General features: G+C 45.8%; 1 protein-coding gene across 1 annotated transcript; it reads right to left on the bottom strand.

Moving 5' to 3' along the window:
* Positions 1-114: 114 nt before the first annotated feature.
* Positions 115-24,904, bottom strand: LOC309336548 (von Willebrand factor A domain-containing protein 7-like). The gene is made up of 18 exons (XM_081852485.1): positions 24,626-24,904; positions 23,061-23,183; positions 22,010-22,189; positions 20,571-20,646; positions 20,245-20,336; positions 18,255-18,419; positions 17,174-17,383; positions 15,847-15,985; positions 14,862-14,998; positions 13,826-14,104; positions 12,016-12,231; positions 9,753-9,925; positions 8,580-8,694; positions 7,728-7,932; positions 7,067-7,148; positions 5,489-5,712; positions 3,566-3,685; positions 115-290 (listed from the first exon to the last, which is right to left on the bottom strand). The coding sequence occupies exons 1-17, from the start codon at positions 24,876-24,878 to the stop codon at positions 3,577-3,579; spliced, it is 2,778 nt and encodes a 925-aa protein (XP_081708611.1). The 5' UTR covers positions 24,879-24,904; the 3' UTR covers positions 115-290; positions 3,566-3,576.
* Between the last annotated feature and the right edge of the window lie 586 nt (positions 24,905-25,490).

Raw genomic sequence — 25,490 nt, 5'->3', positions numbered from 1 at the left:
ACTGTATATGCTACGGGCCCAAAATTCTGGCTCATCAAAGTGATGGATGCTTTGTTAGTATAAACTGCAGACATGCCCATTATTCTTAACAGTGAGTGTAAACACAGGCACAAGTGCTTTCTGAAGTTTGTTTTATTTGGCTGTGGGTGTAATGGAGGCTGCCAATGTAGCTGGATCACCACTTGGCAGTTGAACATCTGGATAGTATCTCCTTCCTGATTCAAATGGCACCAGGAAACCAGAAATGTGACTCTCCAAAGCTTTTGTGATAGTCATATAATGCAGTTCAGCTGTTAGGAGAGAGAAAGAGAAAATAAGAGATTCTGCATGAAAAGCGTTCAGGTATCTGTCAGTGTCCTCCCTCTCTCAAATCCCCAGACCCGGGGAGGACTTTAGGGGTGCCACATATATCGTTTGCTTCTTCCGTAGTTCAAGCCAGGTGTTCAGCAGGTGCAGCTTGAACTCTGACTTAGAGAAGCAGCAATGGGAGAAGCTGCTTCTGTTGATTTTCTGCCAGTCAGATGGGCACACAGCTTCTGTCAAGAGAAAAAGATAGCAACTCGGCTGACTCCCACTCCTCCTGTTCCTCTGCTAACTCCTTATGCATTTGGAGTTATTCCCTCACTAACTCCTTTTAATGTTTTTTTTAATTAAAATATTATTATATTTATATAAAGGGATTTGAACCCTAGTTTCCCAAGTCCTACTTTAGGACAATCGCCATTATACCACACGGCCTCTCTGCTGTCATTCAGCAGCAACTAGACCTGTACAGTGGTACCTCGGGTTAAGTACTTAATTCGTTCCGGAGGTCCGTTCTTAACCTGAAACTGTTCTTAACCTGAAGCACCACTTTAGCTAATGGGGCCTCCTGCTGCTGCCGCGCCGCCACCACTAGATTTCCGTTCTCATCCTGGGGCAAAGTTCGCAACCCGAGGTACTACTTCCGGGTTAGCAGAGTTTGTAATCCAAAGTTCTCATCCTGAAGCACTATTTCTGGGTTAGTGGAGTCTGTAACCTGAAGCGTATGTAACCTGAAGTGTATGTAATCTGAGGTACCACTGTATTCCCTCACTAACTCCTTTTAATGTTTTTTTTAATGATTATTATATTTATATAAAGGGATTTGAACCCTAGTTTCCCATGTCTTAGTTTAGCACAGTTGCCATTATACCACACGACCTCTGTGCTGTTTGTCATTCAGCAGCAACTAGACCTGTAAATAAATCGCAATTTTAGACCTGCAATTGTATTTCAAATCACACTCCCCAAAAGCCCACTCCCAACGGCTGGTTCTTAACATATGTTCATTCAGAAGCAATTCTAATTCAGCAGAGCTCCCACTTCTTCCACTACCAGAAATCGCTCTTTCATTCTTTTCCCCCCTGAATAGTGCAACTGTTATTTTTTAATACTTCTTTTTTAAAGGACAAATTGATCATAAAAGGTCCTATAGTACAAAAAGGGACAAGAGCTGATTCAGTAACGTTGTGGCCACAGTGAAGGAAATATCTAGTTAAAGAGTCAGTTAAGGGAGAAGCTGACGATGCTTTATAAGGGCCTTTGCCAACCTAGTGCTCTCCAGATGTTTTGGACTACATTTCCCATCAGCCCCAGGCAAGCAGGTATGGGGCGAAGCAGGGCCAGTGAAGGAACTCGCTTCTGGAGAGTGCTGTCTGTGGGATAACATATAACCAACATGCTTAACTCTATTTAATGCATGAAGGGGTTAAAACCATAGAATAAGCTGTCCTGCCAGGTTTAGTTCACCTCGGGAGAGACTAGGCAATCAAGCCTTTGTTCCCTCTATCTACCTGAGAAGCTCAACGTGTGAGTTGGTCTAACAGCCTATATTTCCACACTTCACCTCGCGGTACATTTAGTGATTTCAAATCTCTGCTGGGGTTCCCCTCACCAAAGAGTGCTTGCCCCAAACCTGGATCTTAGCATCCAGGAATTCTTCTTTTTAATACTTACATTTTGTCTCCTGCACCTACACTTTCAGGGCCAGGTAGAAAGGTTTGAAAGATCACCTCCAGCCCTTGGGCCTGAGCATCCCCACTCCTGGCCAGTGCAATGCTTTTGGCAGTCGTGCTATCTTATTTCCCCGTCCAAATGGTGATATCAGTTCCAAAGAAAACAGCTAGTTTGGAAGCAGGCCTAGCAAATGATTTCCATTCCCTGTCCCATTGGGATCCATTCTTCTCATTGAGAACCAAGGAGTCCTAGTTCTTGGCTGCAACCTAATCTAGTAGGGAAGAACAGAACTGTCCATTCTTCTTCTTTCTCATTTCCCCCCAGTCTTCAATTAAGTTCTCCACATTTTTGCAGTGATTTGTGAATGATTATTGAATCCATGAAAATTCACCAGCATTTGGTGCATTTTTCTCCTAATATGCGTGTTATGTAATAAGATTAGCTGCAGTTCTCACTCAGGGCCACCAGTATGCAAATGAAGGATCAAGAACTGTCGCTCTCTGATTGGTTAGCTAGTTGGGAGTTGTTACTGTTACAAGTTAAAGGTGAAGGGACCCCTGACCATTAGGTCCAGTCGTGACCGACTCTGGGGTTGCGGCGCTAATCTCGCATTATTGGCCGAGGGAGCCGGCATACAGCTTCCGGGTCATGTGGCCAGCATGACTAAGCCGCTTCTGGCGAACCAGAGCAGCGCACGGAAACACTGTTTACCTTCCCGCCGGAGTGGTACCTATTTATCTACTTGCACTTTGATGTGCTTTTGAACTGCTAGGTGGGCAGGAGCAGGGCCAAGCAACGGGAGCTCACCCTGTCGTGGGGATTTGAACCGCTGACCTTCTGATCGGCAAGTCCTAGACTCTGTTGTTTAACCCACAGTGCCACCCGCGTCCCTACTGTTACAAGTTACTTAGTATTATATAAAGCAGAAAGCTAGGCTGCACTGAGTCTGACTCCAGGAGCAGTTCTAACGGCTGTAATAAAGAGCTGTGAATCTATCAGAGCTGTGTCCTTCGTCCATCTTTCCCACTATTTAACAATGCGCATATTTGTGTGCAGTTTTTACATTATATAGAGTTCCCCCTAATAAAATGTATTTTTGAATGTTTTGCATGTATCCTTCCCCCATACACTTTCCCCTAATACAGTGGTACCTCTGATTAAGAACTTAATTCGTTCCGGAGGTCATTCTTAACCTGAAACTGTTCTTAACCTGAGGTACCACTTTAGCTAAGGGGGCGTCCCGCTGCCGCCGCACTGTCACCGCGTGATTTCTATTCTCATCCTGAGGTAAAGTTCTTAACCTGAGGTACTATTTCCGGGTTAGCGGAGTCTGTAACCTGAAGCGTTTGTAACCCGAGGTACCACTGTAATACATGCATTTCTGCCAACATTTTTTGTTTGGAGAACTGCGTTGCAAAATTCAGGCATGTATGGATCCTCACGGGTAGCTGTGTTTCAGTTTTGTATGCATTGTTTAAAGGAAACCCTTTAAATGCAAACCAAGCTGAGTTCCTTCCCAATCCCTACAGTTACAGGAAGGGAAGATTGCCCCAAATATTGGAGTTGCTGCTGCTACTGCGTGTTATACCTGTTGTAGGTTTATGAGGCGGAGGCAGGACGGGGTCGTCTGTAGTCTACAGTAAAAGTGTTTGTGTTCCCATTTTCATCGCTGATCAGGAATTCTGCATAAGGAGAACAGCAGTTCGACCTACAAAAGAAGACACAAGGCCGATAACCAAAGATGAGAGGAAGGGAAGCTGTGATGGGCGTGTGATTCAGAGGTCATGGTCTCATTATATGCAAAAAACCCCCCACCCTATATACAACAATGGGGAAATATTGTTATCATTAGTTGAAAAGAAAGCAAGCATTGTTGGCAGGGACATCCCGAAGGCCTTTAGGGAGGTATTCTTATATGCAACAGCCGCAGCTCGGACTTTGTTGGCAAAGGGGCGGAAGGAACAAGAAGCCCCGACAATAGCGGACTGGCATTACAAGCTACAAGAATTTGCTGAAATGGCGCAGTTGACAAACACCTTGAGAGGCCATTCAAAACAAAAATTTATGGAAAAGTGGGATAGATATAAAACATATGTTCAAAAATACAGTAAAGGTTCACTATACAGTAAAGGTTCACTACAGTAAAGGTTCGCTAACACCCCAGAGGACAGGATCACACTTCAAAACGACCTTGACAGATTAGAGAACTGGGCCAAAACAAACAAGATGAATTTTAACAGGGAGAAATGTAAAGTATTGCACTTGGGCAAAAAAAATGAGAGGCACAAATACAAGATGGGTGACACCTGGCTTGAGAGCAGTACATGTGAAAAGGATCTAGGAGTCTTGGTTGACCACAGACTTGACATGAGCCAACAGTGTGACGCGGCAGCTAAAAAAGCCAATGCAATTCTGGGCTGCATCAATAGGAGTATAGCATCTAGACCAAGGGAAGTAATAGTGCCACTGTATTCTGCTCTGGTCAGACCTCACCTGGAGTACTGTGTCCAGTTCTGGGCACCACAGTTCAAGAAGGACACTGACAAACTGGAACGTGTCCAGAGGAGGGCAACCAAAATGGTCAAAGGCCTGGAAACGATGCCTTATGAGGAACGGCTAAGGGAGCTGGGCATGTTTAGCCTGGAGAAGAGGAGGTTAAGGGGTGATATGATAGCCATGTTCAAATATATAAAAGGATGTCACATAGAGGAGGGAGAAAGGTTGTTTTCTGCTGCTCCAGAGAAGCGGACACGGAGCAATGGATCCAAACTACAAGAAAGAAGATTCCACCTAAACATTAGGAAGAACTTCCTGACAGTAAGAGCTGTTCAACAGTGGAATTTGCTGCCAAGGAGTGTGGTGGAGTCTCCTTCTTTGGAGGTCTTTAAGCAGAGGCTTGACAACCATATGTCAGGAGTGCTCTGATGGTGTTTCCTGCTTGGCAGGGGGTTGGACTCGATGACCCTTGTGGTCTCTTCCAACTCTATGATTCTATGATTCTATGATTCTATCTATGCTAGCATTTGATTGACGTTGGAGTGAGACTGAGTAGAGAAATAAGACTAAGAGCACATATTGATATAGGAAAGTATTAGATAAAATGTAATGAAATATACAATAATAAGTGTACATTCATTTGTAAAAAAGGAATATACAACAGGATAATCAGGAAGTCTAGTGTGTTGGTATGTACATGATTTTTTGGGGGAAGTGTTTTTGTTTTTTCCTTTTGTTCTTTTTTTTGGTTTCATTTTCTTTCTAGGTATATAAAATTTGTATATAATTTTTGTATACATGTTGGAAATTATATTATAGTAAGTCCTGTAATGAAATATGACAACGTTTACCGATGTAATATAAGAATGTTAACAAATAAATAAAATGCAAATTCGAAAAAAGAAGAAGAAATCAAGCAGAGGTAAACAGGAATCAGCCTCCGCTGTGGGGCTCCATGATCAGTGGTCATTTTCTGCACCATGCCGTCAGATTTCTAGAAACCGGATATACATACTGATAGTGACACATGACTTCCTTGCTGCCGTCAGTCCCCCGTGGGCTGCAGGATAGACCTGAAGGATTTGCACTGATTTGGACGGTGACAGCGCTGTGATTATCCATTGCAGAGAACCTCATTTTCCAAATGTGACGAGAGCAGGTAGGCTTGTGCTGGAATTTGCTGACACAAGGCATGTAAAGGTCTAGAAGCGCGTAGTTTGGTGGGATCTCATCTGTTTTCTGTTTGGATGGAGCACAGATTGGTTAGGAAGGAACCAAGAGTAGCCATCTGTAAAGACCACTTTCTGCTAGGACTTGGGTAGCCAACACGGTGCTCTCTTGGTGGACTACAATACACACACCTCCTGACTATTGGCTGATGAGAATTATAGCCTGGAGGGCACCACGTTGGCAACCCTTGAACGGCAGATGGATCAATCAGTATATTGCTTGTCTATGTCAGTTTCACATGTGTTCATAAGTCCCATTTTCACATTAATGTGTGTGTGTTTTAAAAAAAACAATCTGCATGCAAATTTGTATTTAAACATTATATATATTTAAATACATGCATATATATATATATATATATATATATATATATATATATATATGCATATGTGTGTGTATGTGTGTGTATGTGTGTGTGTATGTTTAAATACAAATTTACATGCAGATTTTTATTAAAAACACACCCACACGGATTAAAAAGGGCTGATCGTGGAAGAATTGATGCTTTTGAATTATGGTGCTGGAGGAGACTCTTGAGAGTCCCATGGACTGCAAGAAGATCAAACCTATCAATTCTGAAGGAAATCAGCCCTGAGTGTTCACTGGAAGGACAGATCCTGAAACTGAGGCTCCAATACTTGGGCCCACCTCATGAGAAGAGAAGACTCCCTGGAAAGACCCTGATGTTGGGAAAGATGGAGGGCACAAGGAGAAGGGGACGACAGAGGACGAGATGCTTGGACAGTGTTCTCGAAGCTACCAGCATGAGTTTGACCAAACTGCGGGAGGCAGTGGAAGACAGGAGTGCCTGGCGTGCTCTGGTCCAGGGGGTCACGAAGAGTCGGACACGACTAAACGACTAAACAACAACATTTCTCAAAATGGGAGGCATTTAGGAATCTAAGAGAATTCTCACAATAATAGAAATGGGAGCGGAAACTGCATTCACTTATTTGTCCCATATCTGGAACAAAAACCAATCCAGCAAATAAGATTGGTATTCACTGCTGCTGTTGCTTTCAGTCCACACAAAAATATGTACTTGATTATGTCCCTCCCACAAACCCCCCAATTTGGATTGTGTTTCCTTTGCATTTTAAACAAATGGGGGTGGAATAACATGATGACAACATAACTTATGTAACCTGCAAAATTAATTACGCACATTACGCAAGCTACATAATTTCACCTCAGCAGACTGAGAGACAAATAACATAATTTTGGGCAGTGGAAGATGAATTGCAGTGAGGGGGGAAACAGCAGGGCAGAACAGAAAACCATCTCTTTTTACATTCTTAGGCAGCAGGCAATTCTTCACTGACTATCATGTATTAGTGAATATCAACGTGGAGTGAGAACTCACCGTATCATTTTCAGAAATGACAGTGATGGGCAGTCTCAGGTAGTTTTGAGTTGCTGAGCTTTTAGCTGTGAACGTTGCGGTGCTGAAAGAACATTAGGTAATGATGAACAGAGTGCTTGGGGGGGTGGTGGTTAAGGGGTGGTGCTGTGGGTTAAACCACAGAGCCTAGGACTTGCTGATCAGAAGGTTGGCCGTTCGAATCTCCAAAACGGGGTGAGACTCATTTGTAAGGACTCTTCCTTGTTTTTCTATGCTTCTTGCTGCTACTGGGAGGGATAGAATTCCCTGAAGACAGACACCATCAAAGTTGGTCCGTCTTGAGCAGGAGTCAGCAAACTTTTTCAGCAGGGGGCCGGTCCACTGTCCCTCAGACCTTGTGGGGGGCTGGACTATATATATTTTTTTTTGGGGGGGGGGAATGAATGAATTCCTATGCCCCACAAATAACCCAGAGATGCATTTTAAATAAAAGGACACATTCTACTCACGTAAAAACACGCTGATTTCTGGAACGTCCATGGGCTGGATTTAGAAGGAGATTGGGCCGGATCTGGCCCCCGGGCCTTAGTTTGCCTACCCATGGTCTTCAGACTACTGCTTCCTGCCCACAGACCTTCCAAATGTTGGCATCTCATCCATGGTTACAGCAATGCTGTCCTACCTGGAAGTAAAGCTGCTGTTCTTCAAAGGTGCTGTGAAGGTTGCCCTGAGGACGACGCTCTCTCCCGAATTTAGGAAACTTTCTGTCGGTGTAAAGCTCTCCAGGAAACCAAAGTCATCCCAGACTTTAAAGGAGAAGGCTGCAGCTGTCCGTTCGTTCACCACCATGACAGAGACCTCCAGACTTTCGCCAGGTGCCATTGTGCCTGGATAGATAGGAGAACATGGGCAGGTACAGGCAGCTGGGCCTCGGCCCAGTATACTTGAAGGAGTGTCTCCAACCCCATCGTTCAGCCTGGGAGGACGCATTCGTTGTCAAACGATTCTGTAGCTATGGGGGGGGGGGGGAATAGGGGGCACCTAGCAACTCTCAGCACCCGGAAGGAGAGTCTCCACCCCCATCGTTCTGCCCGGACACTGAGGTCCAGCTCCGAGAGCCTTCTGGCGTATCCCTCCCTGCGAGAAGTGAGGTCGTAGGGAACCAGGCAGAGGGCCTTCTCGGTAGTGGCGCCCACCCTGTGGAACGCCCTTCCATCAGAAGCCAAGGAAATAAACAACCACCTGACATTTAGAAGACATCTGAAGACAGCCCTGTTCAGGGAAGTTTTTAATGTGTGACATTTTAATCTTTGTTGGAAGATTTTTAATCTTTGTTGGAAGCTGCCCAGAGTGGCTGGGGAAACCCAGCCCGATGAGCGGGGTACAAATAATAAATTGGTATTCTTATTATTCTTCTTATTATTATCACCACCACCACCATCATCTCACCGTTGGAGGTGGCTGCTACTGGTCATGAGAGCTAATGCTTTGCTTCCATTGTTGGAGGCAGTCTGCCTTTGAATACCATACTCACTGTTTTGGTCCGGCACAGGTAGAATCTGCACAGATTCCGTGCTGATGGGGTAGCTGCTGACTCGCGAAAAGGGCAGTTTCTCTGGAGACAGGCCTTCCACACTCAGCAGCGTGGTCTGGAAGGTAGAGGAGAGAGAATTATTGTTAAAGATATTTTAAAGCAGGGCAGGAGAACCTGTGACCCTCCAGAAGTCATTGGACTACAGCTCCCCTCATACCCGACCATTTCTTTTCTTAGTAGTATCATATATATTGGACGCAGGTGGTGCTGTGGTCTAAACCACAGAGCCTCTTGGGCTTGCCAATCAGAAGGTCGGCGGTTTGAATCCCCGCAACGGGGTGAGCTCCTGTTGTTCTGTCCCAGCTCCTGCCAACCTAGCAGTTTGAAAGCACATCAAAGTGCAAGTAGATAATTAGGTACCACTCTGGCGGGAAGGTAAACGGCATTTCTATGCGCTGCTCTGGTTCACCAGAAGTGGCTTAGTCATGCTGGCCACATGACCCGGAAAAATTGTCTGCAGACAAACACCAGCTCCCTCAGCCAGTAAAGCGAGATGAGCGTCACAACCCCAGAGTCGTTCATGACTGGACATAATGGTCAGGGGTCCCTTTACCTTTTTATCATATATATGTATGTGTGTGTTTAGGACCCCTGAATGGTTAAGTCCAGTCAAAGGCGACTATGAGGTTGAGGCGCTCATCTTGCTTTCAGGCTAAGGGAGCTGGCCTTAGTCTACAGACAGCTTTCTGGGTCATGTGACTAGCATGACTAAACCGCTACTGAGACACTGGGATGGAAACTAGAGTGCACGGAAATGCCGTTTACCTTCCTGCCGCAGCGGTACCTATTTATCTACTTGCACTGGCGTGCTTTCGAACTGCTAGGTTGGCAGGAGCTAGGACAGAGCAACAGGAGTTCACCCCGTCACAGGAATTTGAACCGCCAACCTTCTGATTGGCAAGCCCAAGAGGCTCAGTGGTTTAGACCACAGCGCCACCCATGTCCTGACATTTGTCTCCGGGTTAGTTCGGGAAGGTCTTGGTAGTAACATAGTAGGAGTACTGGAAAGCTGCATTTGGTTCTGCACCTGAGGTCCTGCCCTTGCCCAATGGTAGAGCCGGCCCTGCAACTGGTACCATTCTTTAGCAAACGACATGAGGAAAGGGTACTTACCGGAGTGTGCAAGAAAACAGGGGCAATAGCCAGGACATTGCCAAGGGCATCAGAGGTCTGGTTCAAAGTGATGGAGTCTAGGGGGTTCCCCAATCCAGAAATAGGGATCAGGCGCTGGACCCGGGCACCTTTAGCCCCACCCACAAGCCTCAGCGAGACAGTATAGTTGGAGCCTGGAACAAAGATGCAGGAACTCAGAAGAACATCCTTGGAAATCCCCACCTATCACTTCAGTATCTCCACTGAGCTCATCCAGACCAAGGGTCGCTGGGAGATATTTGGACTATATGGAACTTGCCAAACTGACTGGGAGACTCCGAGACCAGACAGAAGAGACGGTGGAAGAAGATTGGAAGAAGTTTAAAGAATATGTTAATATTTAAATCTTAGAATAGCTTTGGAAGTGGACATAGGCTGTAGGGTTAGAAGTAGAAGAGAATAGTATTCTTTGTCAGTCATAAAACGTGAAGATTTTTATGGTAAAAGTAAGTATGATAAAAAAAAATATTATGATATATGAAACTGCTAAAGATGAGGTAAAATGAAAAACAGATAGGGGGGACTTGGGGAAGCTCACCTAACAATGTTTAGAAAAAAATAAGGATAAGACAAGAATTTGTTTGCATTGTTTGTTTTTCTGTTTGTATTGTTTATTTGTGTTATAAAATGATTTTTTTTTTCCAGGGGGGAAAAGTATCACTGGGAGATAGCACCTCCCATGGGTGCTCCAGCAAGAACATCATGGCAAAAGGAGACACCAACCTGCCCCCCCATCCCCTTCCCTTTGAGCCTGCAAACAGGGAACCTCCATAACTGGGGGAGAGGGGATGAGCAGGTTAAACCACAGCTCAGTGTAATGCAGATGAACAACCAAAAATGAGTTCATTGGACATGGCAAACATGCTGCAAATGACAGGTGTGGGAGTGTCCTTAACAGGCATGCCAGCTGCCCCCCCAAAGTTCTTAAGGACGGGGCTGGACCCCCTCAATATCGAGCAGTAACGTTGTGCATACTTAGGGTTGCCATATTATTTCTTCTTTTTTTTAAAAAAAAAATAATTTTTATTAACAGGCCAATCACATCACATTATCCATATCACATTAATTCCAAATTATACAGCCAGATTTTAAATTTTGTTGAGGGTACCCATACATCAAGCTCCGCACGAGTCCAAAACAGGCATCACTTATCTTCCTGCTTTAATTAGTCAGTTCTATCCAGTTTAATCTGGATAGTCCTTTGTTACTTCCTTTCTCTTCTTGTTGCTATCTTATATTCCTTTCTTTGCGATCTCTGATGATTTTCACAAGCAGATCATAAACTGGTATCTCTGTGTGGGTTTTGTACTCTTCCAAAAATCACATCAGTCAGGGACGGACTCTGTTCAACGCTTCCATAAACAAAACTAATCTCCGGTCTGTCCTTTATTTTTCTCAGGCTTACTAAATAAATTAGGGTTGCCATATTATTTCAGCTTTGGGCCAATGTTGTTGAGCTTGTTTTGCAAAATCTCCCCCCCCCCATGAAGTTTTTGAGGAAAATCGGGGAGGAAATAAACACTTTCGACATGGTTGCCATTGGAGTTGCCATATTATTGCCATATTCCAGAAGGTGAAAATCCAGACACAAAAATTGTTGAGCTTTCGTTGGCCAAAGTTGTTGAGTTTTTCAGCTATTTTTAATGAAAATAGCCAGAATCTACACTATTGATCTGAGCTGCCATACGTCCGGATTTTCCCAGGACATTTCAGCAATTTCCACCCGGTCGCTGTTTACGAGGGATGAATCGTGGACGTGTGGCAGCCCTAGGCATGCTACATTGGCATATTGCGTGATGTCGGCCCCCCTCAATAGTGAAGGAAGCCACAGTCTTTGGCCCTTACTATCTGTACAACTTATTAGGTGCTTTGTAAGCCTTAAACAGGGATGCAGGTGGTGCTGTCGGTTAAACCACAGAGCCTTGGGCTTGCCGATCAGAAGGTCAGTGGTTCGAATCCCCGCAACGGGGTGAGCTCCCGTTGCTCGGTCCCTGCTCCTGCCAACCTAGCAGTTTGAGAGCACATCAAAGTGCAAGTAGATAAATAGGTACCACTCCGGCGGGAAGGTAAACGGCGTTTCCGTGCGCTGTTCTGGTTCGCCAAAAGCGGCTTAGTTATGCTGGCCACATGACCCGGAAGCTGTACGCCGGCTCCTTTAGCCTTAAACCACAACATAAGATAATCCTGCCCTCTTTATGGCTGCTTCAAATCCCCCAAAACGCACCTTTCACAGGTTTTCCCTGGACCGGAAGCACGTACTCTTTCTGCTTCTGCATAATCTGGTAGGATATGTCTAGCAAGCTCTTGCCTCCGATTTCCACCTCGTAGGAGCCACTGGGAGAGACAGTCATGGTCCACATGCCCCATTCAGGGATGGGGGACACCTTCACAATCTTGTGTCTGGCTGTGTTGATCACTGTGTGAGTGGACGGCGAGACACCTGCCACAGGATGACACCAAGACAGACAAGGTTGCAGGAGGGGCAGAGCAGGGGTGGGGAATGTCAGGCCCGGTGGACAAATGCAGTCCTCCTTGTCTGCCCCTCTCCACGGTCAATCACCTCTCTTCTGGCCACACTCTTTACTGCCCCTGCTTCACACCCTCAATAAATGCAAGTTCTCCAAGCCCTGTTGAAGACTATGCAGCGTGTTTTTCGCTCTATAAGACACACCAGACCACAAGACGCACCTAGTTTTTGGAGGAGGAAAACAAGAAAACAAATATTCTGAATCTCGGAAGCCAGAACAGCAAGAGGGATCGCTGCGCAGTGAAAGCAGCAATCCATCTTGCTGTTCTGGCTTCTGGGATTAGCTGCGCAGCCTGCGTTCGCTCCATAAGACGCACACACATTTCCCCTTACTTTTTAGGAGGGAAAAAGTGAGTCTTATAGAGCAAAAAATATGGTATATTTGACTGGGAAAAATACGGTATATTTGACTGGGAAGCCCACATTCTCCATGAGGGCTGGTGAATGTGCACCACAGCTGGTTGTTATGCTCAACATACCTTCCCCTTAACATACATTTGTTGTATTATGCTTTGGGGGGGTCCCCCCATGAAATCGGGAAAATATTAATTAGTTAATAATAAAATAATAAAAATTAATTGATTATTAATAAAGAAAACCCTGCAGCAAACAAACGTGAGTTCTTTAAAAAATAAATACAGTGTTATGTTCTCCTCCTCTCTCTCCTTTCTTTTTTTTTTTTTAACAAAATGATAATAATTTTTTTTCCAGGTTTCCCTTAAATCCAAAGAGTCAGTTTGATTTAAAGATCCCAGTATGATTCAATGGCTAGAGCAGGCATCCCCAAACTCGGCCCTCCAGGTGTTTTTGGGACTACAACTCCCATCATCCCTAACTAACAGGACCAGTGGTCAGGGATGATGGGAATTGTAGTCCCAAAACACTTGGCGGGCAGAGTTTGGGGATGCCTGGGCTAGAGTGTCAGACTTGCACTGGAGGCACGCAGGTTAAAAAACCCATTTGTGCACCTAGGTATTCCCTTTCTTGATGTCACAGGTTGTTGCTGGGGGCTGGGGCAGCTGCTGTCTCATGGGACCACCGCCAGCCCCCAGAGTGGCTGGGGTAAATCCAGTCAGATGGGCGGGGTGTAAATAATAAAATTATTCTTATGGAATAAGACGTCCCTATTTTCATCAGAGATATGTTGGAGGGTATGCCTTCCTTGAATATCCCCACCCCCTTGCTTAAATGTTCTTGAACTCTGATCATGCCCCTCATTTCCCTGGTCGGTTGATAGAGATGTAGGCCTGTGAATGTGTGTAGAAGCTCTCTTAACCGCACAAAGGTAACATTTACTGCCAACGCTCTCCTCTCGCTTTGCCTGTCGCTGATGTGGGGTCCCTGGATGGTAGCCCAAAAGGAAACACAGCCCTCAGGCCGAAAGGTGTTCATCCTTATTTGTGTGGAGGATGAGATGGCAAACCACTCAAGAGTCTCCACAATTTTCATTTCCCCCACCATACTTTTGCAGGAAAGCTCTCTGCTTCGTTCTGTGAACAAGCTGTACCTGAAGGTTGCCTCACGGTAATGGTGAAATCCAAAGAGTGTAAGCTCTTGACGGAGACAGTGATTTCTGTGAGGGTCTCATCCACAGGGAAAGAGAGCTGAGATCCATCCAATTGCTTATGGGCCACCGTAACCGGGGCGGCATTCAGAGACAGCTCCATGATGCCCAAGACCTGGTCGAGTTCGCCTTTGGTGGTCATCACATAGAAGCCTCCAGAATAAGCAGCTAGTTCTTCATAGATGTTAGCATAACTTCTCCCAGAAGCTTCTTCGGCAGCACCTGTGGAGAGAAAGGATGGGTTTTTGTCTCAAAACCTGGCCTCCTTCTCTTCTGTGTTCACAGGAGGAAAGGCAAACCACAGTGGGTATTTTGGCAGCAGTTGCTTATAAGGTTCGCCTGTCTAATGCCAGTGTACTGGAAGAAGCAAAGATCACCAGTGTAGAAGCAATGATTCTTCAACATCAACTTCGCTGGACTGGTCATGTTGTGCAGATGCTTGATGATCGTGTTCCAAAGCAACTAATCTATTCCGAACTTAAAAATGCAAATCGTAATGCTGGTGGTCAAGAAAAGAGGTTTAAAGATTCTCTTGAGGCAAATCTTAAAAATTGTAGTATAAACACCGAAAACTGGGAAACACTGGCCTGTGAGCGCTCCAATTGGAGAACAGTCTTTACCAAAGGTGTCATGGGCTTCGAAGACACTCAAACTCAGGACGAGAAATGCGCTAAGAGGAAAGCACGTTTGGCAAACCCTCACTGTGATCAACTCCCACCCAGAAACCAATGTCCCCACTGTGGAAGGACGTGTGGATCCAGAATTGGCCTCCACAGTCACTTATGGACTCCTTGTTAAAACTGTGTTTATGGAAGACCATCATACTTGGCTACGAATGATCACCAGAGAAGAATTATATTGGCATAAGTCGGGAGGTGGGCCTGCTGATTTCTCAAGGATCCCACCCTTCTATTTGTGGAACACTCTCCCACCAATGAAAATGCCCTCTTTCTCATTGCTTGCCAAGAGCTATACATACTTCTGCGTTTCCGGCTAGAGCAATACCCTGTGAGAAGATAATTCACTTCAGACCCGGATGAATCAATTAGGACCTGGACTTCATCTTTCAGGTGCTCATCTTTGGCTCCAGCATCAGTAAAGACGTAGATCTTGGACCTTTGTGCAAGGAAGAGAACAAATCAGGAAGCTAACTAGAGTTTTCCATTTTGACCGAACCGATGGTTAATGCCTTCTGAAGAAGTCAGGATATCAAACCCTAGTTCAAAGTAGGTGTAATACCAAGGCATGTTCCAAAGCGAATAGAGAGAGCGGTTTTTCTACCCGTCGGAGGGGTCCCACCCTGATACCAGAACAAGAGGCCATCAAACAAAGCTGAACGTTGGGGCATGAAGGACTTCTTCATGCTGTGCATAGCTAAACCATGGAATTCTCTACAACAAAGAGGTAGTGTTCAAAGGAGATTAGAGAAATTCCTGAGGCTATTGGAGGCTGATAGCCGTGATTCAGGATCAGAGGGAGGGTTAATGCGCCCATGTCTTGCGCTTGGACTTCCTATAGTCCAGCAGTGAGATGCTGGACTAGATCGGCCTCTGGTCTGATCCAGTAGACCTCTTCTTATGTTCTAGAGGTTAATGGGAAATTAACTGGTTCATTTTCTGGTTCACATAAAGGGGTTGTGCACATGTTCATGAGGCTCCTTCCTATCGCAGCTTATTTAACGGAGGTATGATTGTTGGAACATGGCCACTCAATACATACTTGGGCACCATTGATGTTGGGGGCAGGTGGGGGAGGACTGGAGTTTTGAAGGCTTAACTGGTGGTGGTGGGGATTTGAAAGAATAGAGGTGACCACAAGAAGATGACCTGGGAAGAAGTTCCAGGTCGCAAGGGAGAATGAGTGGAGTGACTTCTAGGTACTCAAGCAAAGGTACTAGGAATGGAGGAATGAAGGTAACGGGAATATTTATGTTAGGAATAAGCGGGAAAGGCCAGGTCTATTACCTTTGCAAGCTGTGTTCCAAAGCCAACTTCAGGCCACTCAAAGACATCTCTGGGCAGTCACCACCACCCGTAGGTCTGAGGTTAGAGATCAAGGTCTTAAGCTCATCCACATCCTGAGACACCTGGACTGGGCCAACACCTGCAGGGATAGATATGAGAGGGACTGAGGATCTGCAACGGAGAGCTGGCAGACAGAGACGTACCTTAAGCTGGGTCACGTAGGGTATGTTATTTTGGGGGGTGAAACTTACTTTCGGCAGTTTCTTCAGCGAGGGGTCTTAAAATACGGGTTTTTTGGGTGTGTGTGTGTGTGTGTGAGAAGAATTCAAACCTGATATTATTTTTGTGATTAGTCAATGTTTAGCTTGGTCAATTTACCGTATTTTTCGCTCTATAGGACGCACTTTCTGCCCTCCAAAAATTAAGGGTCCTATGGAGCAAATGCAGGCTCCTTGGCTTCAGCGATAGCAACGCGAAGCCTCCGAAGCGCAGAGGGAGCCTGAAGCCTGGAGAGCGCACCGACCCCTCTTGCTCTCCAGGCTTCAGGGATAGCTGCCTGAAGCCTCCGGAGTGCAGCGGAGACCCTCCTGGCTTCAGCAGAGAGGGAGAGCTGCGCAGCACCCCTTCAGCCAAACAGGAGGAGAAATGGAAGGGGCTCCGTTTCTCCTGCCGCTTCGCTGAAGGGGTGCTGAGCAGAGAGGGGGAGAATCTTTTTTTCTTGTTCTCCCCCTCTAAAACAAGGTGCGTCCTATAGAGCGAAAAATATGGTACGTCTAGTGAAGAAGGACATAAAATGCTTCGGAGAAACCACAGAATTCTAATGTTACCTTCTGAAAATGTCAGGTAATGCTACATAACAACAACAACAAACAACAAACAATATAAATACACAATATAACAGTTATATATAATATATATAACTGCAAGTACTTGGCAGTCATTTTTAACTATTCCTATGCAATTTTACACTTATTTTACATACCGGTAAGCGGAACGGAATTATGGGAATGACCATTTTGTGTGCAACCAAGGCATGCGCGACCATTTATGGTCCTGGAATGGGGCAGGGAGGGGGCAGAATGGGGTGGGCTGGGCTTACGCTGCACCGACATGCATGATGACCCAGAACATAACCCCCACACAAATGGGGGAGTTGCCTGTATATTAATTTAACCAAAATATCATTTGAAGTCACTTAACAAAAGAACAGGTGAGCAGCAATGTTATTTGGATTCTCCGAAAAAAAGCAGAGCGAAGGAAGGCAGGCAATTTCAGACTAAGCAGACTTAGCGTGGGAAGAACCAGCTCTGCCTTTTTGCCCTCTCACCTGGATCGTTGAAAGGCACAAGAATGTAGTTAAAGGGTTTATCCGGGGAGCTGGAAAAATTCCGGAGGAGGTTGATGCAGGTGGTTATGACATGGTGGATATCCTCCGACATGCTGCCAGTTGTGTCTATTACAAAGGTGAGCGAATAGCCTTCCAAGTTGAAAAACCTCTTAAAGGTATCACTGCCCACCTGGTCCAGCAGGCCGTACCCTGAAAAAAACAAAAACCCACAACGGAGGAAAAACAGGTTATGCCTATACACTTTTCCTTAAAAGATAAAGGTAAAGGGACCCCTGACCATTAGGTCCAGTCGTGGCCGACTCTGGGTTGCGGCACTCATCTTGCTTTATTGGCTGAGGGAGCCGGCGTACAGCTTCATGTCATGTGGCCAGCATGACTAAGCCGCTTCTGGCGAACCAGAGCAGCGCATGGATACGCTGTTTACCTTCCCTCCGGAATGGTACCTATTTATCTACTTGCACTTTGACATGCTTTCGAACTGCTAGGTTGGCAGGAGCAGGGACGGAGCAACGGGAGCTCACCCCGTCACGGGGATTGTGATTTAACCCATAGTGCCACCCACGTCCCTTGCACTTTTCCATAGGACCTCCCTATTTTCATTGGACAATACCTTGTCTCAGACTGGTATGGTGGATGGTGACAAGGCCTTTATGGGCAAAAGAACAAAAGCGATAGGTACAGGGTGAGGAATCGGTCCGTGGGCCTATTTGTTTGTTTATCTATTTCCCACCCTTCACCATAAGGTCTCAGGGCAAGTCACAACAGTTTAAAACGCTACACGAAGAAACAGTTTAAAACAATTACAGGAACAAGGTGGTGTCTAATGATCCATGTCTATATCATGTGTCACAGGTGTGCCTTCAGCGCACAACAAACACCATATGATGAAGGTGTGTGAGGTACCTCTGTCGGGAGGGAGTCCCATAATTTAGTGACAGCCACAGTCAAAACAAATCACAAGAGCTAAAACCACCACAAGGGTTACAACTATATCAAAGTCATAAAAGGCCTGGAAGAAGAAAAAGGTATTATTATGTGCTGAAAGGTCAATGAACCATACCATCGCCTACAAAGAAGTCCCTTGTGGCTTGTATGGCCAGTTCAGCTGCTTGTTGGTGCAACTGATAGTGCGGGGAAAGCCGGGGGTCAGTTGTCTCCTTGTTGATCCCCCCTGTGGTAGGGAACACTTCGGCCGGGTCATTTCTTCCGCCATGTCCACATTTGCCTACAGAGAGAATATAGGAAAGAGAATGGAGGAAGCATAAGTGAGAGCCAGTGTGGTGTAGTGGTTAAGAGCAGTAGATTCGTAATCTGGTGAACCGGGTTCGCTTCCCCGCTCCTCCACACGCAGCTGCTGGGTGACCTTGGGCCAGTCACACTTCTCTGAAGTCTCTCAGCCCCACTCGCCTCACAGAGTGTTTGTTGTGGGGGAGGAAGGGAAAGGAGAATGTTAGCCGCTTTGAGACTCCTTCGAGTAGTGATAAAGCGGAATATCAAATCCAAACTCTTCTTCTTCATAAGAGCCAGTGCAGCGTAATAGTTAGAGTGTTGGACTGGGACCTGGGAGAGCAGGGTTCAGATCCTTACTCAGTCATGAAGCTCACTGGGTGACCTTGGACCAGCCACTGTCTCTCAGCCTGGTCTACCTCACAGGGTTGCTGTGAGAAGGAAATGGGGAGGAGGAGAACCAGCTACACTGTCTTGAGATCCTTGGAAAATAAAGGTGATATATAAATGTGAAGGAGGAGGAGGAGGAGGAGGAGGAGGAGGAGGAGGAGAATAAGAATTCATAGAATCATAGAGTTGGAAGAGACCACAAGGGCCATCGAGTCCAACCCCCTGCCAAGCAGGAATTGCTAGGCTGGATCATTTAAATTAACAGATTGAGGTTGAATCCTGACAAGACAGAAGTACTGTTTTTGGGGGACAGGAGGCGGGCGGGTGTGGAGGACTCCCTGGTCCTGAATGTGGTAAATGTGACACTGAAGGACCAGGTGCGCAGCCTGGGAGTCATTCTGGACTCACAGCTGTCCATGGAGACGCAGGTCAATTCTGTGTCCAGGGCAGCTGTCTACCAGCTCCATCTGGTACGCAGGCTGAGATCCTACCTGCCCGTGGACTTTCTTGCCAGAGTGGTGCATGCTCTGGTTATCTCTTGCTTGGACTACTGCAATGTGCTCTATGTGGGGCTACCTTCGAAGGTGACCTGGAAACTACAACTAATCCAGAATGCGGCAGTCAGATTGGTGACTGGGAACGGCCCCCAAGACCATATAACACCGGTCTTGAAAGACCTACACTGGCTCCCAGTACATTTCAGAGCACAATTCAAAGTGTTGGTGCTGACCTAAACGGCCTGAGTCTGGTATACCTGAAGGAGCGTCTCCACCTCCATCGTTCTGCCCGGACACTGAGGTCCAGCGCCAAGGGCCTTCTGGCGGTTCCCTCACTGCGAGAAGCCAAGTTATAGGGAACCAGGCAGAGGGCCTTCTCGGTAGTGGCACCTGCACTGTGGAACGCCCTCCCATCAGACTTAAAAGAGAAAAATAACTACCAAACTTTTAGAAGACATCTGAAGGCAGCCCTGTTTAGGGAAGCTTTTGATGTTTAATAGGTTATTGTATTTTAGTGTCTTGTTGGAAGCCACCGAGGGTGGCTGGGGAAACCCAGCCAGATGGGCGGGGTATAAATAAATTATTATTATTATTATTATTATTATTATTATTATTATTAGTTAGGGAAACACAGTAGTGAGGGTCATCAGCTTCAGTTATGGGAACGAGGTGGACATTTTAGTCTTCACATCAGTGGTGGGGAATCCGTGGCTCTCCAGAAGTTCTTGCTGGACACAAGCCTTGACCACTGGCCATGCTGACTGGGCGGCAAGCAAACTCCTTTAGCCAGGGAGTCACCACCAAGAAGTCCTTGTCTCTTAGTCAGCATGTAGAAGGTAGGTACAGACATGCAATGAACTCAGAAGTCGCCTTTCTTGTGTCCACCTGTCCTCCATACATTTTTCAATGGCATGAAAAGAAAATCGCTGGTCTTACCTTTTGGTTTACGCCTGCATGATGCTGACAACTTGTACCCGCTTGTGAGCAGGTCGTTCACTAGGATGTTTCCATCGCACACAAACTGGTTGCTGTTAAACAGAGAACGTGGAAGTTGGTAAATGCACTGCTTAGAAATAAATTTACCATTTGAAGGTGCTCCCTACTTACACAGTTTTCACTTATGCGCCAAGGGCACTCTGAGGTGCTACGGAGCAAAACAAATCAGTGGCACTCCTCTGTTGTTTTCTGCCTGCACAGCCACAATAGAACAACAGCCGTTTCTCCCTCTCAACCATCACCTATGGGTGCCCATGGGTTCTTACCTTGCATCTTTGCTGCAGTCGCGACAGGTTTCTTTAGAAGCGGGAGCAACAGGGAAAGCAGGACTGGCAGGGTTTACTGTAGGGCAAACATAATGGGAGAAAAAAAAACCTATTTTAGTCTGTGTACATACCATATGGGGACGCGGGTGGCGCTGTGGGTTAAACCACAGAGCCTAGGACTTGCCGATCAGAAGGTCGGCGGTTCGAATCCCCGCGACGGGGTGAGCTCCCGTTGCTCGGTCCCTGCTCCTGCCAACCTAGCAGTTCGAAAGCACGTCAAAGTGCAAGTAGATAAATAGGTACAGCTCCGGCAGGAAGGTAAACGGCATTTCCATGCGCTGTTCTGGTTTGCCAGAAGCGGCTTAGTTCTGCTGGCCACATGACCCGGAAGCTGTACGCCGGCTCCCTCGGCCAATAAAGCGAGATGAGCGCCGCAACCCCAGAGTCAGTCACGACTGGACCTAATGGTCAGGGGTCCCTTTACCTTTACCTTTACCTTTACATACCATACATTCAAAGCACATGTGTGTCCCCCCCAAAAAAAAGAATACTGGGAACTGTAGTTTGCCAAGGGTGCTGGGAGTTGTAGCTCTGTGGTGAGTAAATTACAGTTCTCAGGATTCTTTGGAGAGGGGGAATGTGCTTTAAATATATGGCGGGTACACAGCTTTAGACTCAGTTGAATTCCATGTAAACCTGACAATCGGCAGCTAAGGCAGGTTTATGATGATTCTGTATGGTGATCTGAGAGCATGAGTGGAAAGAAGGGATGTCCATTTTAAAAACCAGGTAGATAAAAAAAATGCAAAAGGTGATTTGGATCAGTCTTGCAGATCCCCGCCGACTCTCTTGAATGTATTTGCCTAGTTTTGCATATGATCAAGCTCACTCATCCGGTCAGGGACAAATAAAGTCATGAAAGAATGCAAAAAATGAGGAATTCTACCATAATTGCAAGAAACTCTTTATTTTTAAACAAATGATCTATATAACAAAAAATATGCAATTGACGATATTTATATTAGGATGCAATGAAACCTTTCAAACAGGTTGCTATTGGATTTCTTATACTGATTATGCATAACATTGCTTGAGGACCTGGGATGCAAATGGATGAACCATGGCATGCTTCTATATTTCTTTGAAGTAATACAGTCGTACCTTGGTTGTCGAACGCCTTGGTATGCGTACATTTTGCCTCCCGAAAGATCAAAACCCGGAAGTGAGTGTTTTGGTTTTTGAACGCTTTGTTGGAAGCCAAATGTCTGACGGTGCTTCAGCAGCTTCTGATTGGCTGCAGGAGCTTCCTCCAGCCAATCGGAAGCTGTGCTTTGGTTTCCAAACATTATGGAAGTGGAACAGAGTTCCAAGGTACCGCTGTACTTCTTATGTTTAACTTTGAAAACAAGAGAGAGTTTTGCAGATCCATTTTGACTTACAGAGGTGATCGTAAGTTCCACCTTTCCCCAGCTCAGGCCAGTTGGTGTTACTGTAGAATTGTTGAAGGATGTGCAGAGCTTGTCCAGCACTTTGTCGAGCCGATTCCAAATCCGATGAACTCACAGGTTCCTTTAAGCTACTTAGCATGGAGTCCCTCAGGTTTCGCATCTGCGTTATACCTGGGAATAGATAACACAGGGGAACTTTTTATATCCCTGTTCCTCCTCTGAATTCCTCCTCCTCCTCCTCTGAACTTCTAAACTGGAGAAATGTCAAATCTCAAGCCTAACTGGAAGCCAGGGATTTTCCAGGTATGGTTAGATTCCAGCTCCCATGGCACTGTGGTCTAAACCACTGCGCCTCTTGGGCTTGCTGATGAGAAGGTCGGCGGTTCGAATCCCCGCAACGGGGTGAGCTCCCGTTGCTCTTTCCCGGCTCCTGCCAACCTAGCAGTTCGAAAGTGCACTAGTGCAAGTAGATAAATAGATACTGCTCCAGCGGGAAGGTAAACGGCGTTTCCGTGCGCTCTGGCTTCCATCACGGTGTCCCTTTGCACCAGAAGCGCTTTAGTCATACTGGCCACATGACCCAGAAAGCTGTCTGCGGACAAACCTTGGCTCCCTTGGCCTGAAAGTTAGATGAGCGCCGCAACCCCATAGTTGCATTTGACTGGATTTAAGTGTGCAAGGGTCACCCAGAGTGGCTGGTGAAACCCGGCAGATGGGCGGGGAATAATAATAATAATAATAATATACAGATAAATGAAGCATGAGCTCTAAAAATATGGACTGTTGTAGATAACGTGGCTAATTTAGAATGTTTTATCATTTTACTGTTGTTAGCCGCTCTGATCCCAGCTTCGGCTGGGGAGGGCGGGATATAAATAAAATTTATTATTATTATTATTATTATTATTATTATTATTATTATTAATTAATTAAGTACCTTTCACCTGTGCTAGCAAGTAGTTCAGTGTTTCTCTTAAAGCAACAACAATTCCCCACATCACCCCAAACGCAGCTCCACCCCCCTCTCCCCCAAGGCACTTACTTGGGGCAATATTTTCACAGTGGAAGAAGTAGTTACTGTTTTCAGCGTAGTTGACCTCCACTTGATTATTTGCAGAGATGAGTTCCTGTATGGCTTTGACTAATCGATTGGGAGAGATGTCAGCTGTGCGAGAAAAAAAGGGGACAGGTGTCAAAAAAGCTTATTTACGATATGTATGCTACTACTGCCCACCTAGCAGTTCGAAAGCACGTCAAAGTGCAAGTAGATCAATAGGTACCGCTCCGGCGGGAAGGTAAACGGCGTTTCCGTGCGCTGCTCTGGTTCGCCAGAAGTGGCTTAGTCCTGCTGGCCACATGACCCGGAAGCTGTACGCCGGCTCCTTCGGCCAATAAAGCAAGATGAGCGCCGCAACCCCAGAGTCGGCCACGACTGGACCTAATGATCAGGGGTCCCTTTACCCTTTTTATGCTACAACTGCAGCCCGTGTTTTGTTAGCCCCCAAATGGAAAACGAGCGAGGTCCCAACTGAAGAAGAATGGCTTCCTAAGTTGATGGAATATGCACAACTCGCAGACTTAACATAGAGAATAAGAGAACAAGAAGAACATATGTTTAATGAATATTGGAAAACGTTTACTGAATATATGGGAAATAGTTGTGTACACAGCTGAAAATGCTGGCAGCATGAAGATAAATTCAACAGTGTAAACACGTTTTGACGGATGCAATAACGGAATATCGAATGGTGTAGTTTTTGTAAAATATGCAGGGATTTATGATATGCAAAACGAACCATGGGACGAAAAGAAGGGAAGCCACTGATATCTTAAGGATGTAAAACGAGTATTTTAGATTGCAAAATGGAAAATTAATAAACAATTATATATAAAGAAAAAGAAAACGGGGACAGATGGCATGACTACTTTTTGAACCCTGAAATCCATACGTAAAAATGGAAGTTCTTTTAAAAAGTAGCCCCAGCACCGACTTATGCAAAAGTTGGGGTGGGCAAGCTGCGTGCCCTCCAGGCACTCGTGAACCTCAGCCTAATTTCATTTGGGTGGTAAGGAGCTGGGGGGGGGGGCAAGTGAAAAGAGGCAAGAAGAGTGACTGATGATTGAAGAATGGAGGATGAAGTTAATGGACTATGTAGAATTAGATAAACTAACAGGTAGGATTCGAAACCGGCGAGAGCAGAAATTAACGGAAGACTGGAGTACATTTGAAAAGTAATTGTGAAGAACAGACGACGTTTGTAGGGTTGCAAGAAGTTTTGTGAGGAGTATTATTAGACGTGTTGTAAAAATGGACACGGGGGAGGATGATTTGTTAAGAGATGTAAAGGCAATATAAAGTGAAGAAATGCCTAAGAAGTGGTTAAAACGGTGGATCATCAGAGGTGCTGATGGAAGTCTAAAAAGGTTGTATAAGTGGTAAGTTTTGTGGTACATTTTATACTTTATATGTTAAAATTAATTAAAAATATTCTAAAAAAAGAAAAGGAAAGAGGCAGTGGAGATATAGAAAAGGAATAGGCTTCGCAGAAGCAATCCTCTGTGAGGGCCATGAGATCTGGTCTTCACACTCCTGTTTTCCAAGCCTACCTTTGAAAAAGGCCCTGAACAGTTCGGTCGCCGTCAGCGATTTCATGTTTTCCAGCTCTCCCGGGGCCATGGGAGATCTTCCGGTCAGTGGGTTCGTCTCCATGTAATGGGCAACAGCCCGCAGGACCCCTTCTTCTGTGATGTCTGCATCTGTGAAGACTGTCGAATCGATGCCCCCCGATTCGTGGTTGGGGAGGAACCCGCTCACGGTGCCCAGGCAGAGGAGCACAGTGATGCCCACGGGAAGGAGCATGCTTTGCAGCAGGGGCAGAAAAGAGATGCTGTGCCTTCCTCTGCTCTGCCAGTTAAATAACTTGAGCCTGAAGAGGGGAAATCCCTCACCTGTTCAATCATTTCCTCCTACGCATACAGCAGCCAGGTAAAGGATTCCAGGAAAAACCTCTCTCCCAACCATTACTGCTTGGCCACAAAGCACCACAACCTCCCAGCTGAAAGGGGGATACTTTACAAATAGTGATGGGTGAGTCTGACGGTTTGGGTATCTCTCAGTTTTTCCTTTTCCCCCAGTCTTCAGTTCAGATCTCTGCCTTTCCACATCACTTTGCAAATACGTGTTGTTGTTGTTTAAAAAAAGTCCTAATAATAATACAGTCATACCTCGGGTTACAGACCCTTTAGGTTGCGTTTTTTTCGGGTTACAGACCCGCTGAAACCCGGAAGTACCAGAAGCATAGCTGTCAACGTTTCCCTTTTTAAAAGGGAAATTCCCTTATTCTGAATAGGATTCCTCGCAAGAAAAGGGAAACGTTGACAGCTATGACTGGAACAGGTTACTTCTGGGTTTCGGCGGTCACAAATGCTCAGAAACACTAAACTGCACTTTGTGCATGCGCAGACGCACCAC

This window comes from Podarcis erhardii (assembly GCF_964252035.2).
Source record: "Podarcis erhardii genome assembly, chromosome: 2".
In the NCBI taxonomy this organism is placed as follows: domain Eukaryota; kingdom Metazoa; phylum Chordata; class Lepidosauria; order Squamata; family Lacertidae; genus Podarcis; species Podarcis erhardii.
Note: the sequence above shows the minus strand (reverse complement) of the source record. Positions and strands in the feature narration are given on the sequence as shown.

What these genes read in the sequence shown, in the direction of transcription:
- LOC309336548 (XM_081852485.1), bottom strand. Translation starts at nt 24,878, where the DNA reads ATGCTCCTTCCCGTGGGCATCACTGTGCTCCTCTGCCTGGGCACCGTG. An exon ending in GTTCAGGGCCTTTTTCAAAG is followed by an intron (nt 23,184 to 24,625) that starts GTAGGCTTGGAA and finishes TTTCTCGCACAG; the next exon opens with CTGACATCTCTCCCAATCGA. An exon ending in ATGCAGGCGTAAACCAAAAG is followed by an intron (nt 18,420 to 20,244) that starts GTAAGACCAGCG and finishes TTCTCTCTGTAG; the next exon opens with GCAAATGTGGACATGGCGGA.